Source organism: Microtus oregoni, unplaced genomic scaffold (assembly GCF_018167655.1).
Source record: "Microtus oregoni isolate MIOR12 unplaced genomic scaffold, Mior012 000029F_ref0000214, whole genome shotgun sequence".
NCBI lineage: Eukaryota > Metazoa > Chordata > Mammalia > Rodentia > Cricetidae > Microtus > Microtus oregoni.
Genome location: NW_024543088.1, coordinates 18572679 through 18587315, shown reverse-complemented (window position 1 = coordinate 18587315; position 14637 = coordinate 18572679). Strand labels below are relative to the sequence as shown.

Here is a 14637-nt window from a genome sequence, read left to right as displayed (position 1 = left end):
TAAGGAAAAGTACATCTGGGCGAAGGCAAGACATGAGAACAAGCTCCCCCATGAGGCATTTCCTGCCAGGCGCTGGGCTTTCCTTCAGAGGCAGGGAAGGGGTACCTACGCATCTGTTGAGGTCATGCTGACGCTTCCTGTCCGCTGCCTGCTGCATTTGATGGGGGCAGGGAGGCGGCTTCCAGCCTTGGAGACACAGACAATGCCTGGCCTCTAGCCACCAGCACTTCCTTCCTGGACAAGGCTTATTCCAGGGACCCACCCAGGGATGTGCTCTGGAGACCCTCAGCCCTGTCATCACACCACAGATGTCAGCTGAGTCTGGGAGTGGAGGGAGCTCTTCAACTCGGCTGGAGGACGCTGTGCCTAGGACACGGCCACCTCAAGGCTTACCAGGAGCCTACACTATGACGGGGTGAAACGATGGCTAGGTAATTACAGTGTAAGCTTTATATTGCCCAGGGACCTAAAGATATGACAATGAGATCAGAATAAGTGAAAAAGAAAGGAAAAAGATATATGACTTCGGATGGTCTCAGAGGAATACCACTTAAAAGCCGAAAAAGAGCCAATGGATCAACATATTAGAAGACTTTATCCCCACAAAGCTAAACTGGCTGCAGGGACGTGAACAAGAGGGTCTGTGAGGCACAGAGGAGCTATGTGTGCACACACGGGAAAATGTGAACTGCTGCCTGCGGTGCAGCTGATGGATGAGGCTCACATCATAGGTGATGGTGCCGCGTGCCTGCGCCCACACGTGAGAGAAAATCCATGTGGAGGGCTGGGAGACAGACCTGTAGTTCTGTACTAAATTTTTGTTGTTTGTTTGTTATTTTCTTTTTTTGAGACAGGGTTTCTCTGTGTAGCCTTGACTGTCCTGGAACTCTCTTTGTAGACAAGCTGGCATCGAACAGAGACCCACCTGCCTCTGCCTCCCGAGTGCTGGGATTAAAGGTGTGCGCCACTACACCTGGATTGTACTAAATTTCAATGGTTACACTTATGGTTTGTTTACTGGATGCACTAAGCAGGTCCTTGGGGTTCTGTGCCACCCCATCCATCTTCATTTTTTTTAATTGAAAATGATTTTTAATACAATCATGGTTATTCCTTCCTAATCTCCTCCCCTCCATCTAATTCTATGGTCTTCTCTCTTTAGAAAACAAACAGGCAATAAAAAACAAACAAACAAAATAACAACAGCACCCAAAGAAAAAGCATGAGAAACACACATTACACACCATTAAAAAATACAAAATTAGAAACCATGTTATATGAGCAAAGGCCAGTAAGATAAAAAAAAAAATGCCCAAACAAAGCAATATGATAAACAAAAAAAATCTACAAAAATACCATTGTGTTGGCTGTCTATAGCTGGGCATGGGCCTGCCTATAAGTCTGGTTTGTAACCCAGTGAGACTCCATTGGAGAAAACTAATTTTTCCTGGGCAAGTGGTTGTCAATTGGAGATAGCTTCCTGGTAGGGCTGGAAGCCCATGTCCACTTCCCCCCTCAGCACTGGGACCCCATCTGGCTTGAACCTGTGCAGGCCCTGTGACTACTGTACATCAGTCCTGTTGTGTCTGGAAGACACTGTTGCCATGGTGTTGCCCATCCCCCTGGCTCCCACTACCATCTTCTGGTCCATCCAGCTTCTAACGCAGGGTTTTTGCCCATCCTTGACCACTTGTGTGTACCTCAAACGAGTTTTGACCTGGGGCTCTGTGCTCCTCCCTCGTCCCTCATCAGGGGTAAACATAGCTCCTGCTAAGGCCATCCCTGGGCTGTCTGCTGTTGCAAGCAGCCATCAAAGCCTTTACACTCCTCCCCTTCCCATCTCACTTCCCATCCAGATCTCCCCAGAAAAGTCCTTCCTCGGCACCACCCACACCTGGGAACCTACGCACAGCTTAGAGGCCCTGTCATCCCCTGAGGGTCAGAAACTGATCCCTAGCCCAGGCCACGTGTCCTTGCCATCCCAGCCTTTCTGGACTTGGTTGTCTTCTGGACACTCCTGAGCCCTGCAGGTAGCGAGGCCCTCTGTGTCTATGCGGAAGGTCCAGCGGCTGCTCTCTCCTGACTGCTTCACCCCTGCAGCTCCCAAGTGTGGCTTTGCTTCTCTCCCCTTTCCTCACTTCCTGTACTCAAGGGTTTTGACCATGAAATGGCCAGTTCTTTCTCACCCTGGGGATGAGTTAATTTATACCACCTGTCTCCAAAATACTTTCCCCAAATTAAGCAGCAACACCACATGCATATAACGTGATCACAGAGCAATACTCCTGGGCTGTGGGGTCCAGGGTGGACATGGCTCTGAAGTGGACTGTCTGTGTGTTGTCTACTGTGCTAGGGTCCTAGCAACTGTTGCTGGTTGAGTAGAGATGGAGTTGATGGGCAGCTAGGAGGCAATGGGGACTTCCCCAGGGGACACTGAGGTGACAATATGCCGAGGCTGGACATTGTTCTAGCTTTGGGATGTATACAGAAGAGTCATGAACAATGCTGACAGTAAGAGTCGTGGGCTCATTCCCCTGGTGAATGAACGGCCAGGTGTGGATGGACGCTGTATGGCCGGCAAGTCCTCTCACCTCCATGAGCTACCTCTTGACTGACAGTAGCCTTACCTCAGGAACCTGCACCCATCTGAGCAGAGAGGCAGAGATCAGAGATGGCATCTGTCCTTTACTGTCTTTCATGACATAAATCCTCTAGAGTGGATAACTGAAGGGGAAGGGCCACAAGGGCCAGCCCAGGGGACAGACTTGCAGTCCCTCACAAACCACTTCTCTTCTTCCAGTCCGCAGAGTGGCTGGACCACACACTTGGCTGTGCCTGCACACCTTTCATCTGGGAGATGGACGGCACCAGCTGCCTCTTAGATTGTCCAGGCTTGAAAAGCTGTATGTGGCCCGGCCTTGCCCAGACCATGAAGCCAGTCTTGCAGCCCACTTACCTCTGCCTTAAAAATGGGCAGAAACAGGACTTAGCTCTGAGCGCCTAAATTGGTTCAGCTGTGTCCCCATCAACAAAGGCATGAAGACCTAAGCCCTAGTGATCCAGAATGTGACCTGATCTAGAATTACAGCTTTTATAAATGCAACTACTGTAAAGTGGGGCCATTCTGGGAAAGGGCAGCCTCTAATCCAATATCTAACGTGACTAGTGTCCTCCAAGGCGGGAGGCCTAAAAGGAGAGGAACCCGGGGAGCTAGCTCAGTCGGTGAAACAAGCATGAAGACATGTGCTTAGGTTCCTCAAAAGCCAGGCAAACACCTGAGTGTAAGGATGCACACCTGCAGTCGCAGTGACGGTGAGGTGGGAGGCAGAGAGACATGGGCATCTCTAGAAATCTGAGGGCCAGCTAGCCCAGCCTACATGGTGAAGTTCAGGCCAAACCTGACCGCTTCAAACAGAAGGTGGATTGGATTGTTGCACCGATACAAGACCGTCCTCTGCTCTCCAATATATACTGCTCATACCCATACAAAGAGAGAATTAAAACAGCGAGGGCACACGGGCAGGGAGGATGCCACGTGATAATAAAGGCGTTTACCAAGAGGAGCACAAGCAGTCACCATGAGGAAGAATACTAGAACAAATCTCCCCCAGGGCCTCCGAGAAAGCAAGGCCTTGTTCGCAGCTTGATTTTGGATTTGGCCCTCTTTCCTGTCAAAGGACAGCTTCTGTGTCCACTGCCTCGAGAGTACTACTTTGTCACTGCGGCCGCAGACATCTACACAGGCGTGTCCTTAGCTCAAAATCGCACTTTCTGTTTCTTCAGTTACTTTTAGCAATGAGTTAAAACATTAAGTGGAAAGAAGGCATGGTCTGGAGAGATGGCTCAGTGGTTAAGAGCATTTGCTGTCCTTCCAAAAGACCTGGGTTCTGTTCCCAGCACTTACATGGTGGCTCACAATCATTTGCAGGTAGGCGTGTGGTGCATATCTGTATGTACAGACAAAACGTTTGTACATAAAATAAAATGAGTAAAAGACAAAAAACCCAACTGCAGCAATAAGAAATAAATACCTTTAAGCAGGTATACTATTCTGAGCAGCATGGTACTTAGCCAGCGTTCAAAAGGCTCTCATTTCACCTAGCAATAGCTGCAAAGCATGGGGTAGTGATACAGTGACAAGAAACAATAAAGCATTTCCTTTAAATAAGATGGTGGAAGTTCTTGACCTAATAAGGAAAGGAAACAAAAGAAATCCACAAATGCCCCTTCCCCACACATGCTGAGATTGCTAAGATCTATGCTGAATGTTCTTCTGTCTACAGAACTGAAAGATAAAGAAGTGGCATGGTCTATGCTTCTGACTGCTTGCTATGGAGAAAAAGGCACCGAGTCACAGGGCCCATCACTCTGCACTTTTAGGCTCTACCAGAATGTGCCGCTACAGATAAGGGGCGGCCATGCCACTCTCTTGACTTAGGTCCAGGTCAACATCTGACATACAATGCCGCACCACGCTCCTTCCCACTAGGCTTCTCCCTTTTGCGGTAGCCCAGGCCTACCTGCTGCCCAGGAAGCCCATTGCTAGCTCAGCTAGCTCAGCCTCCACCTCTTCCTGGCTCAGTACTGTCCCTGGGACTTTCCATGGCAAAGGGCTCTCCGGGCTCAGTGGGGCTGGGAAGTCTTGGAGGAAGGTGTCCAGGAAGCCTGGGATCTCGCTGTCACAGGCCATCTGGCTGCTGTTCTGTGGGGCTCCAGAGGCCATGCCCAGTGCATCCCGGGGGGCTTGCAGCTAGGCTGGGGTGAGATGGTCCCCAGTCAGGTCTTCACTCTGGGGAGAGATGTCAGAGTATCAGGGTGACAGTTTCTGCATGATGAGGAGTACAGGTACCCTGCTTTGTCTCTTTCACCAGGAAGCAAGGTGAGGCAGGTACCTCAACAAGCCCTGGGCCTCACAGTTCAGGGAATACAGCTTTTAGTATCTGACATGGGTTCAGGTGAAAAAACACACATGCACAGAGTGCAGCCTCAGGAGACGGTATCAGAAGCAGGGCATGGAGACATCTCAAAGAAGTGATAGAGGGAATGCATGTTCCCTGCAGAGTGGCGGGCAAGAGCGGAGGCAAGCAGGAGAGGGACACTGGGACCAGGTCATCAACATTTAACCAGACCTTAGAATGCCAGTAGGCAGGAGGGCCCAGGGAAGAAGTGATGCCAGCATGGTAATAATTGACCAGCTGGCAGAAAGGGACATATGCCAGGCTGTAGAGATGGTGGGAAACAGAAGAGCCAACATACAGGAGCTGTCTGTCAGTGCATTGTTATTTGGGAGCTAGAGCGAACTAGGAGCAAGGGCTCCCCAGGTACTTCTGGGGCTGCCTGATGGGAGAAGCAGAGGCTAGCCAGGGATAAGGGGCCTTTGGGACATGGTCAGGTCTATTCTTGCTCTCTAATAGGGAGTGTGAGCCAAGGGTCTAGAACACCTCAGGCTCCTGAAGCTGCGGACATGGGTTCCAGCCTCTTCCCACATCTTTATGGACACTGAGGGCTCTGTAGCTGCCAGGTCCTGGGTGGGCCCCAAGCTCTGCAAAGCCAGGTTAAATCCCCATTTCACCAAGATTTGGAGAAGGTAGTCCCTTGACCAAGGTCTCAGGATAAGGATAGGACTTGGAGGAATGCCTGCCTGAGCTTCAGACTGTCACTACCCACACCAGCCCTTTCAGAGTTGAGGTCCACAAAATACCCAAGACTCTCGCACGTCAATAGCTGTACCCTGCCCTCTTCCCTGGGGTGGATTTTAGTTTTCATTTGGCTCAGAGTCACCTCCAGCATGGTCAACCAGCCTTTCTATACTTAATGTCTAAGCCTTGCAGGCTGGTCCTTCAGTATGTCACCCCTTTAGATACCTGATAGCCCAAATGGACTCCTTCCTTCCTTTACAATCATCCAGCCTCAAATAGTACTCGAGTGTCTCTTGTTTATGTCTTGAATTTTATTTCTCATGCATGCATGACAAGCCAGCATCACCGGGCCACACATCAACCCCTTCTGCCTTTCTTTTATAACCTTCTATGATGTGCTTTGGTTCCTCCTTCCCCCTGCTCCCCTTGGAGTTGGGACAAAGCCCCACCCCCTATCACACCTGGGCAGGTAGCCTCCCTGCAGCATCGGCTCACACAGGTCCCCTCTCTGCAGTCACTGAGCTTTGCCAGGCCTGGTGTAGCTATCCACTCACTTAACACCTAAGGATGTGGCACCTTTTGGAGTTCTACTTAATATTCTGGCTTAGGAACTTTCATTAGGAAGAGCTCAATGTGTTTACCATCAGAGGGAACAAATGGTGATCTTTATGGTGATGAAATGGATCTAAGATTCTGAGCACCGCAAGTTCTAGGCAGGAGAAGCTGGAGAGCAGCTTCACAGTCCATCTCGCTCTGGAAGCCTTCCAGATTCTAACTACCAAATCGGCCAGGTGGAAAGACAGGCGAGACTTCTATAACCATCCGTCTTAGGACGACCACAGATGGATGTCTCTAAACTTTGCTGCGAGGGAGGGCTGAGGTGTGAAACAGGGCTGAGGAAGCCAGGACAACTCAAAGCACAGCTGCAGCAAGGCTGTCCTCACCTGTAACAAAGTTTCTAGTACAAAGAAGGAGTAGAAAACACAAAGAGGGGATGGAGAAGCATTTCAGTTGGTAGACTGCTTGCTTGGCAGGCACAGAGCCCTGGGTTCAAACCCCAGCACAACATAAACTGGGTGTGGAGGTGGACACTTGTAATCCTGCACTGAAAAGGTAGGGGCATGAGGATCAAAACTTCAAGACCATCCTGAGTTACCTGCAGAGTCACAGGTCAACCTGGGATACAGGAGACCATCTCAAATAACACAAAACTAAACAAAACCCAGAAAGAGAAGCTGATGCGAGAGGGGTTCCAATATTATGTTAATCAAAATAGTATTTAGAATACAAAAGGAAAGGTGTGGTTCAATAGTTAATATTGTCAACTTGACAGGATTAGATTACTGAAAAGATAAGTCCTGTCTGTTTGGGAGTCTCTGAAGTGAGGCCAACTGCAACCGTGGGTGGCAACATTCTATCGGCTGGGGTCCTATACTAAATAAATGAAGCCCAGCATCCATCTCTTGTTTCCTCACTGTGGACACAATGTAACCAGCTGCCTCTTCAAGATTATGTTGCCATCATGGACTGTATTCCTTGAAATTGAAAACCAAAGTAAACCCTTCATTCCAGAAATCCCCTCTGTGAAATATTTATTCTTCTGCAACAAGAAAAGTAGCTGATACAAGTGATAAGCAAACAAAACACAACTCCTCTTTCTTCTTTCAGAGGCTGCAATCAAGAGCTAACCTGTTTTAAAAAGAGACACAAAAAGAAGCTATAGGCTGGTGGTGACACGTGACTATAATCCCAGCATTCAGGAGGCAGAGGCAAGAGGGTTGTCTCAAGTTTGAGGCCATTCTGGTCTACATAGGAAAATCCAAGTCAGGCCAAGCTACAGACGTATGATCAAGCAGAACAACTCAGTTTAAGGGAATGAGAGATGACAAGCTCTCTGTTGCCACTTGCAAACTAAGGGACTTGGAGATGATGCAGTAGAAGAGGAAAAAGGCGAATGAAAAGGAGGACCCCAAGAGGCTTCGTGTTCAACTTTCCCATCCTTTGTGTGTATGGAGTCAGTCCCATTATGCTCATTGTTTCTGGAACATTCCCTCTGTCTTGACTCTGCAGGTCCTTTTTGTGTTTCCTTTCTTCCCCTTGGAGGTCAGGGGTTACCCTTTCCCAGTGCGGGTTTTTTTTTTTTCCTATGGGGCATACCCCAAAGTATTAAAAGTAGCTTTGTAAAAAAAAAAAAAATAGATACACTACTTTTTATGGAAGGTTATGTTGCTAGAGTTAAAATTCACTGTCTACACTCACATTTACTTACAAGTTAATAAAATGTAGCCTGGGTACAAAAAGTGAGCAGGCAAAAAGATAACAAAGAAGGAAAGATCCGGATGGGAACAAGACAGACACATTCTGACCCAAAATTAAGACAGAAAGAGAAGAAGAACCAACTGGGCCTGGGCTAGGGGTTGGAGAGATGGAGGGCAGCGGTCCTAGGCAGTCTGTACACAGGCAGAGCTGCAGAACATGGAGACAAGGAGATGGACGTAATTTCCAAGAGGACGAGGCCAAGTGTCACACTGCACCCCACTCACCAACTGCTCTAGCCTTTTGGTATGCATGGTCAGAAGTATGAACACCGCAAAGCCATTCCCAAGCAAGTGACAAGCATTTGGATTATTCTGTGCAATTCTACAGGACCCAGAGGCACCAAAATCTGCAGCAGTGCTAAATGGGCTACACAAAGTTTTGACTAGGATCCAAGGGAAAGGACAGCACCTCACACCCCAGGACACAGAAAGCCCCAACCAGTGAAACCCCAGCCACAGCATCACCCTACCTGCCACTGTATCGGCTAGATGTTCCAGAAGGCAGGTGCCTCTTTCTAACCTTTCGCGCTGGATGGCTTCCTGCATCTGGAGCCCTTCCCCACAGTCTCAACCTCTTTGTACCGCAGCACTCTAGACCAAAGCCTTAAATGAACCTGGCTATACGTCTGCTCTCACTGCCCTGTGCCCTACGCGCCACGCTCAGGACCTGTTATGAGCCCCAAGGCCATCTGCACCATGCATGCTGGGTGGGGCCTGGGTGGCAAGGCACCCAGTGTGACAACATACTCACATTCTTGTGTAAAACTCTGCTTGCCTCCGCTGGCTTACTCTCAGGGACTGTACTGGCTGTTTACTTCCACTAGAAAGACAGTATGCCCAGAGATTCTGCCTGCGGCGGCCATTCTACATTGTTTGGGCCATGGTGAAGAACCAGGCTACAGTTTTCCTTCTTTGGGGTCTATCTGAGGCATAGGATAAGAGCACTACCCATTCTTGCTTTCCCTCTCTCTGACAAACCCCTAAATCTGCTGCATGCCTTTCCAAGCTACATGAAGCAACCAAGTTCTGGGAGCCCCAGAGTGGACAGAAAGGCTCAGACAGCAGCAAGAAGGACAGGCAAGGGGGGCATGGCACCACTGGGGTCACTGGAGGGGAGAGTGGCAGCTGGCTCGTAGCCAGCAGCTGGGCAAAGGAGCCTGGGGAGAACAGCGGTGGGGCAGAACAGAAGTGCTGGCCTGGTGTGGGGCCGGCTGACTCCAATTGTGTCCCTGTAGTAGCAAATGGCTCAGGACGAGAGAGACGTGTGCATGAGTGTGTGCAAGCCATCAAGCAAGGACCTGTGGGGAGGGACACCAAGCTCCTGACTCCAGTAGCTGCACGGTCTTGACTGGTTTGGCCAAATGTGACACTTGGCTGGTTCCTCCTGGTTCTGGGACGTAAGAGCTGGCAGCTGCTCCTAAGACCCTGAGCTTGAGCTCTCCCTGCCTCCACCTCTCTACCGTTGGGATCCTAGGTGTGCACTGCATCTGGTTTATGTGGCACTGGGGTTGCTCATGTGTGCTGGGTAAGCAGTCCAGCGGCAATTACATCCCTAGACCCACACTCGTTTCTCTATTTGCGATTGACTGCTGGGTACAGTTTGGTGTAAATCCTTCTAGAGCTTAACCAATCTTTTACTTCAGACATGGAAAAGATTTTATTTATATTTAAAAATGATTATTATAAATAGTGTGGTAAAGTATATGTTAAAGATGATCACTTTAGCTCCACATGGTGGTTCATGCCTATAAGACCAGCATTTGGGCAAGTGAAACAGCAAAATTGCTACCAGTTTTTGTACCAGCCTGGGCTACGCTGAGTGAAACCCTGTCTCAAAAAAAAGAAAATCCAGCTGGGCAGTGGTGGCACACACCTTTAATTCCAGCATCTGAGAGGCAGAGGTATGTGTATCTCTGTGAATTCGAGGCTACCCTGGTCTCCAGAGTTAAGTTCCAGGACAGCCAGGGCTACACAAAGAAACCCTGTATTGAAAAACCAAACCAAACCAGGAAAATAAATAAACAAATAAATAAAAGAACCACCAACCAATCAACAACAACAACAACAACAACAAAACCCAAAGGACAGGTGGTGCTTGGAAGTGTAGCTCAGTTGGTAGCTACTTGCCTTGAGGTCCTGGGTTCATCTAGAAACTGTTTGTGATGGTGAACACCTGCAATTCTAGTACCCGGGAGGTGGAGGCAGGAAGACAACAAGTTCAAGGTCATTCTTAGCTACATTAGGAGCTGGAGGCTGGCCTGGGCTACATGAGACCCTGTCTTAAAAAAAAAACTCAAAAGAACACAGAAAATCACTTTAAGAATATTTTTTTCCTACATGGTGCTGGAGCCCTGTGCAAGCTCAGGATGTTCTCTACCCCAGCCATGTCCATCCCCCACTTTAGCCATCTCTAATAGGCCATTCTGCCATCTCCCCCCCTCCCCCCCACTTTAACCATCTCTAACGGGTCATTCTGCTGTCCCCCACTTAGGCCATCTCTAACGGGTTATTTTGCCACAACAAGGATAGCCATTTTACTATGCAGCCATTTTTCTTTTTAAAGGGTTGGTATTTTTTCAATGGATCAGATGCTCAGCAAAACTGAACGACCATGGAATATGCAGCCTGAAGCCTGCTAAGACAGGAAACAAAAGCATTCCCTCAGCACACTGGATAGCAAAGGTTGGCTCCAGGTGACAGCATAAAGGAATTCTGAAAATTACTCTGTTGGGGAAGATTTACGGTTTTTAAAACAATTGTTTGTCTTGTCTACCTCTCAGAACTGTGCGTGTCATCAGGGCACCCTGCAGCTGAGAAAAACAAGAGCTGGGGAAAGTACTACTCTAGGGTCACAAAACAGAGATATGACCAAGGCAGGACTCAGTTGAAGACTCTGATGCGCAGTGACTGGGACACTTGCACCCGATGGTTGCGGAGAAAAAGTGAAGTTTGACTATGGGAGGGATATGGGTATGGAGTCCATGAGGTAGAGACGGGCTCGCGCTCAGTTCCTCAGGTGGGAACAGTTCACAGAACTTGTTCCAGGGCATACTGTGAAGACATCTGTTACTAAGGGACCTCCAAGTAGAAGGCCTTGGTGGAGGAGACCACCGCCTTCCGCTGGGCCTCCCCGAAATGTTAGTCCCTGTGCAGAAATTCCTACAGCCTGGTGCCTTTGCTTAGGGGCCAGCTTGAGACCACACAGTTGGAATGGTGGAGCCCCAGGCTCTCATGACCTAGGCTCTACCGCAATCTAGCTAACGGGGTTCAGTCCCAGCCTCCAAGCCAGGCGTTAACTAAAACACCAGCTTTAAACACAATCAGGGGCGCCACGGGGCGCCAGGCATTCCGGATGAAAATGTGGTCCCAGAGGGGACCTTCTCTGGGAGGGCTGAGGGCAGGCCGTGGGCCTGGCCCTTATGTTTGGGCGGGGTGGGGGGTTTAGAGAGCCTAGAAAACGGAGGACTATCACCCCTTTGTACTGTTTGGTCTCACAGCTCAGCCCCCTCCTGAACCTCGCTTCCAGTCACACCCCATAGGGTCAATGGATTCCCAGTTCTGTGTCCTTAGTTCCCCATGCTTTGCCTCTGTTCCGCAGGGTCCAGGCTGCTTGCCCTGCTCTTTTGCTCACTGCTAACCCCATGTCTCTCGGGTTCGGGGACCCGAAACCCGTCTTGGCCTTAGTGCTTTCTTGTCTCTCCATTTCGTCCTTAGTCTCATTTCACCCTCGTGCACCTCATGCCCCCATCTGACCATTAGCATAAGTCCGAGTCTTCCACCCTCGCCCTTCATCCCTAGCACCCCGAGGGCCTCACCTGCCAGCTTGCCGCAGTGCTCCCCACGAGCTGCTCTGGGCCGGCCCCGCCTACTTCCCGTCCAGGGGCGCCGCAGGCTCTGCGCAAGCGCAGTCAGGCCTCAGGTGGGCCCCTGCTGCCCCCTGGCGGCCTCTTAGCCCGCTTGTTCTTGGGAGAAGATGTGCCCCATTCACCAGTGAGTTGCTTCACTTCTCGGTCTTGAGTGTGCAGAAAGCGGCCCTTCCTTGCTTCACAAGCTCAGAAATTAGACAACTTGTGTGCTGATCAGCCACAGGGCAGGGATGTGGCTACATACTGCCTAGGACTGGCCACTCATCAGAGACAAGAGGCGCAGTCCTCTGGGTCACGTGTTTACTTGTTTTATTTTTAAATGAGGGACGGTCATGGGAATTTTTTTTAAACATTTATTTTATTTATTATGTATACAATATTCTGTCTGTATGTACGCCTGCAGGCCAGAAGAGGGCACCAGACCCCATTACAGATGGTTGTGAACTACCATGTGGTTGCTGGGAATTGAACTCAGGACCTTTGGAAGAGCAGGCAATGCTCTTAACCACTGAGCCATCTCTCCAGCCCCAGGAATGTTTTCTTTGAAAATCAAAAGGAAATAAAAACCTTCAGGTTAAAGAAAACATTCATTTGATACCAAGGGATGTGTGGAAGCACCTCTTCAGGTTCCACTGTGGCCCTGCCTATAGGCCCCACGATCCATGTGGTCAGGATTTCTGACCCTCTGTGCCTCAGCAGGACTGCCTGGCCACCGAGTGAGATAAGTAGCCAGTAGCCCGAGGCCTGGGTTATCAAACAGGAAATGAAAACACTCGCTACTACACTGGGTAGTAAAGGCAGCCTTAAAGACAAGCATGGCAGTTAGGTGGTGGTGGCACACACCTTTAATCCCAGCACTTGGGAGCCAGAGGCATGTGGATCTTTGTGAGTCTGGGGTCAGCCTGGTCTACAGAGAGAAACCCTGTCTCAACAAAAAAAAAAAAAAAAAAAAAACCAAACAAAAAAAACCAAACAAAAAAAAACAAGGTTGGTTTCAAGTGGCATTACAAAAGAAATCCTGCAAATTAATCTGTTTTGAGAGGCTCATAGTTTTGTAATGATTTGTTTACCCCTCAGAACTGTGCTAACAAGGTACATACCATCATAACACACTGACTCAGGGAACTAAAGTCTCAGGGAATCCTCAGACTGGAAGGCTTCAGGGAAGCCATGAGCCTGGAGAACCAATGGATGACTGCTCCTAAAGGAATCACCTCCGTGGTGTGGGTACCAGGGGGTGGGGGTGGGGTGTGTGCATGGGGAGATTGTCGCTGTGCAAGTACAGTAGTGCTTCATCAATCAAGATTTGAGGCCACTGAGGATGATGGCTCAGAGATGATAGCAAAGGCAGGCACTAGGAACTTAATCTCGTAAGGCTCTAGGCCAAGGACATACCCACAACATCCCTTTTGTCCTGCTTCCAACGTAGTTAATGTCTTCCCTATAATCCATTTTACCGAAGCTTTCAGCTTTGTTAGCTACACCAACCAGTTTAGCTCAAACCTGTACTTCTCCAGCAAGGAACACCCAAGCTGTGGGGTAGCACCAGGAGGTCCCAGATCTCCCATCCATGTCCCCTCTCCCTGCCTCCCTAAAGTCTTTTCCAGAAGCCTGCTCTGAGCATTCTGCATGCGGCGACAACCTCCCTGTCACATCAGCACATATCTCCCTTCTCAGAGACCAGCCACACCACGCTCTGGCTTTAAAAACTCTCAGTGATAGGTGGCTGGCTCCCTCTTGGGTACTGATTGTTTTTGTACGGATAGGAAGGAATGATGTATAATTGTAGGTCCATGGTACTTCTATAGTGCTGGGGGTGTGTGCTGCATTTAATGAAACAGACTTCCTTATGTCAACGTGCACTGCAATCCCAAGGTAACAGAAATGGTATCTGCAATGACAGTGGGGGACAAGTAAAGACAAAGAGGGCTAGCATGAGATCTCGTTTGCTTCGTCCAACACAGGTCACCTGGCAGCTCTGACCTCATCAGCTTGCAGAGCAGAAGAGGTGATGCTCCAAAGACATTTAGGCTTACAACACGACTCACCCTCGTCCTAACTGTTCCCGGTTGGCAGGCTGGCAAGGATAAGGAGGCTGGATACTACTGATGATGAAAGGCAAGGGATTCAGGTTTACCGGGCAGATTCCATACAAAAGGGACAATTTCAGGGAAAAACAACAGGATACATTAAGAGGCCCATATGGTTAAAACCTCATTGTAGAATTTTATACAATAGTCTGGGCTTATGGCCTATAGGACAGTCTTTTCCCCAAGCCCAAACTAACCACACAACTGAGCTGCCTTCCTACAGTCTATTCAGGACAAAATTGGGTCAAATGGGCTGAACAGCAGGGTCACATCCTTGGGCTTTATTAAGGTCCTAGATTATGACTGGAATGGAGAGGACAGGTTCTAAGTATCCGTTTTTTCTTATCGCTTATATTCCTGGGACACATTCCAGCAACTTCTATGCAGCTTCCTGGTCCACTGTCTCCGGGCAGCTTTCCCAAGGTATCACCTCTTCTGTTGTATGATCTTCCCTGGTTGTCAGGGATCAGGTGGGACGTCCTGGTGGGCTATGTGGACAGACTGCTACATGAACAACTAGCTGTCTTCTGGCTTTCTCATGAGTCTCCCTGCCCTGTGTGACCGGGAACCTGCTGCAGACGAAGGGCTCCTCTGAGGAGTGCTGTCGGCTACCTCTCAACCACGCATTCTAGGATGGCTGGCTTGCTGAGCCCCTGCTAGGCATGGCCAGAGGGCAGTCGGTTTCTATCACAACTAAACAGGTGGATGGGTGGAGAAGGGGACA

At 49.4% G+C, this 14637-nt stretch overlaps 1 protein-coding gene across 1 annotated transcript in view; it reads right to left on the bottom strand.

Moving 5' to 3' along the window:
• Nucleotides 1-11832, bottom strand: part of Ppm1f (protein phosphatase, Mg2+/Mn2+ dependent 1F) — a 31660-nt gene extending 19828 nt beyond the window's left edge. Inside the window, exons 1-2 of the mRNA XM_041678187.1 lie at nt 11773-11832; nt 4521-4789 (exon numbers count right to left, since the gene is read on the bottom strand). Coding sequence (XP_041534121.1) covers nt 4521-4723 — 203 coding nt within the window. The 5' untranslated portion in view covers nt 4724-4789; nt 11773-11832. The remainder of the gene's footprint in view (nt 1-4520; nt 4790-11772) is intronic.
• Between the last annotated feature and the right edge of the window lie 2805 nt (nt 11833-14637).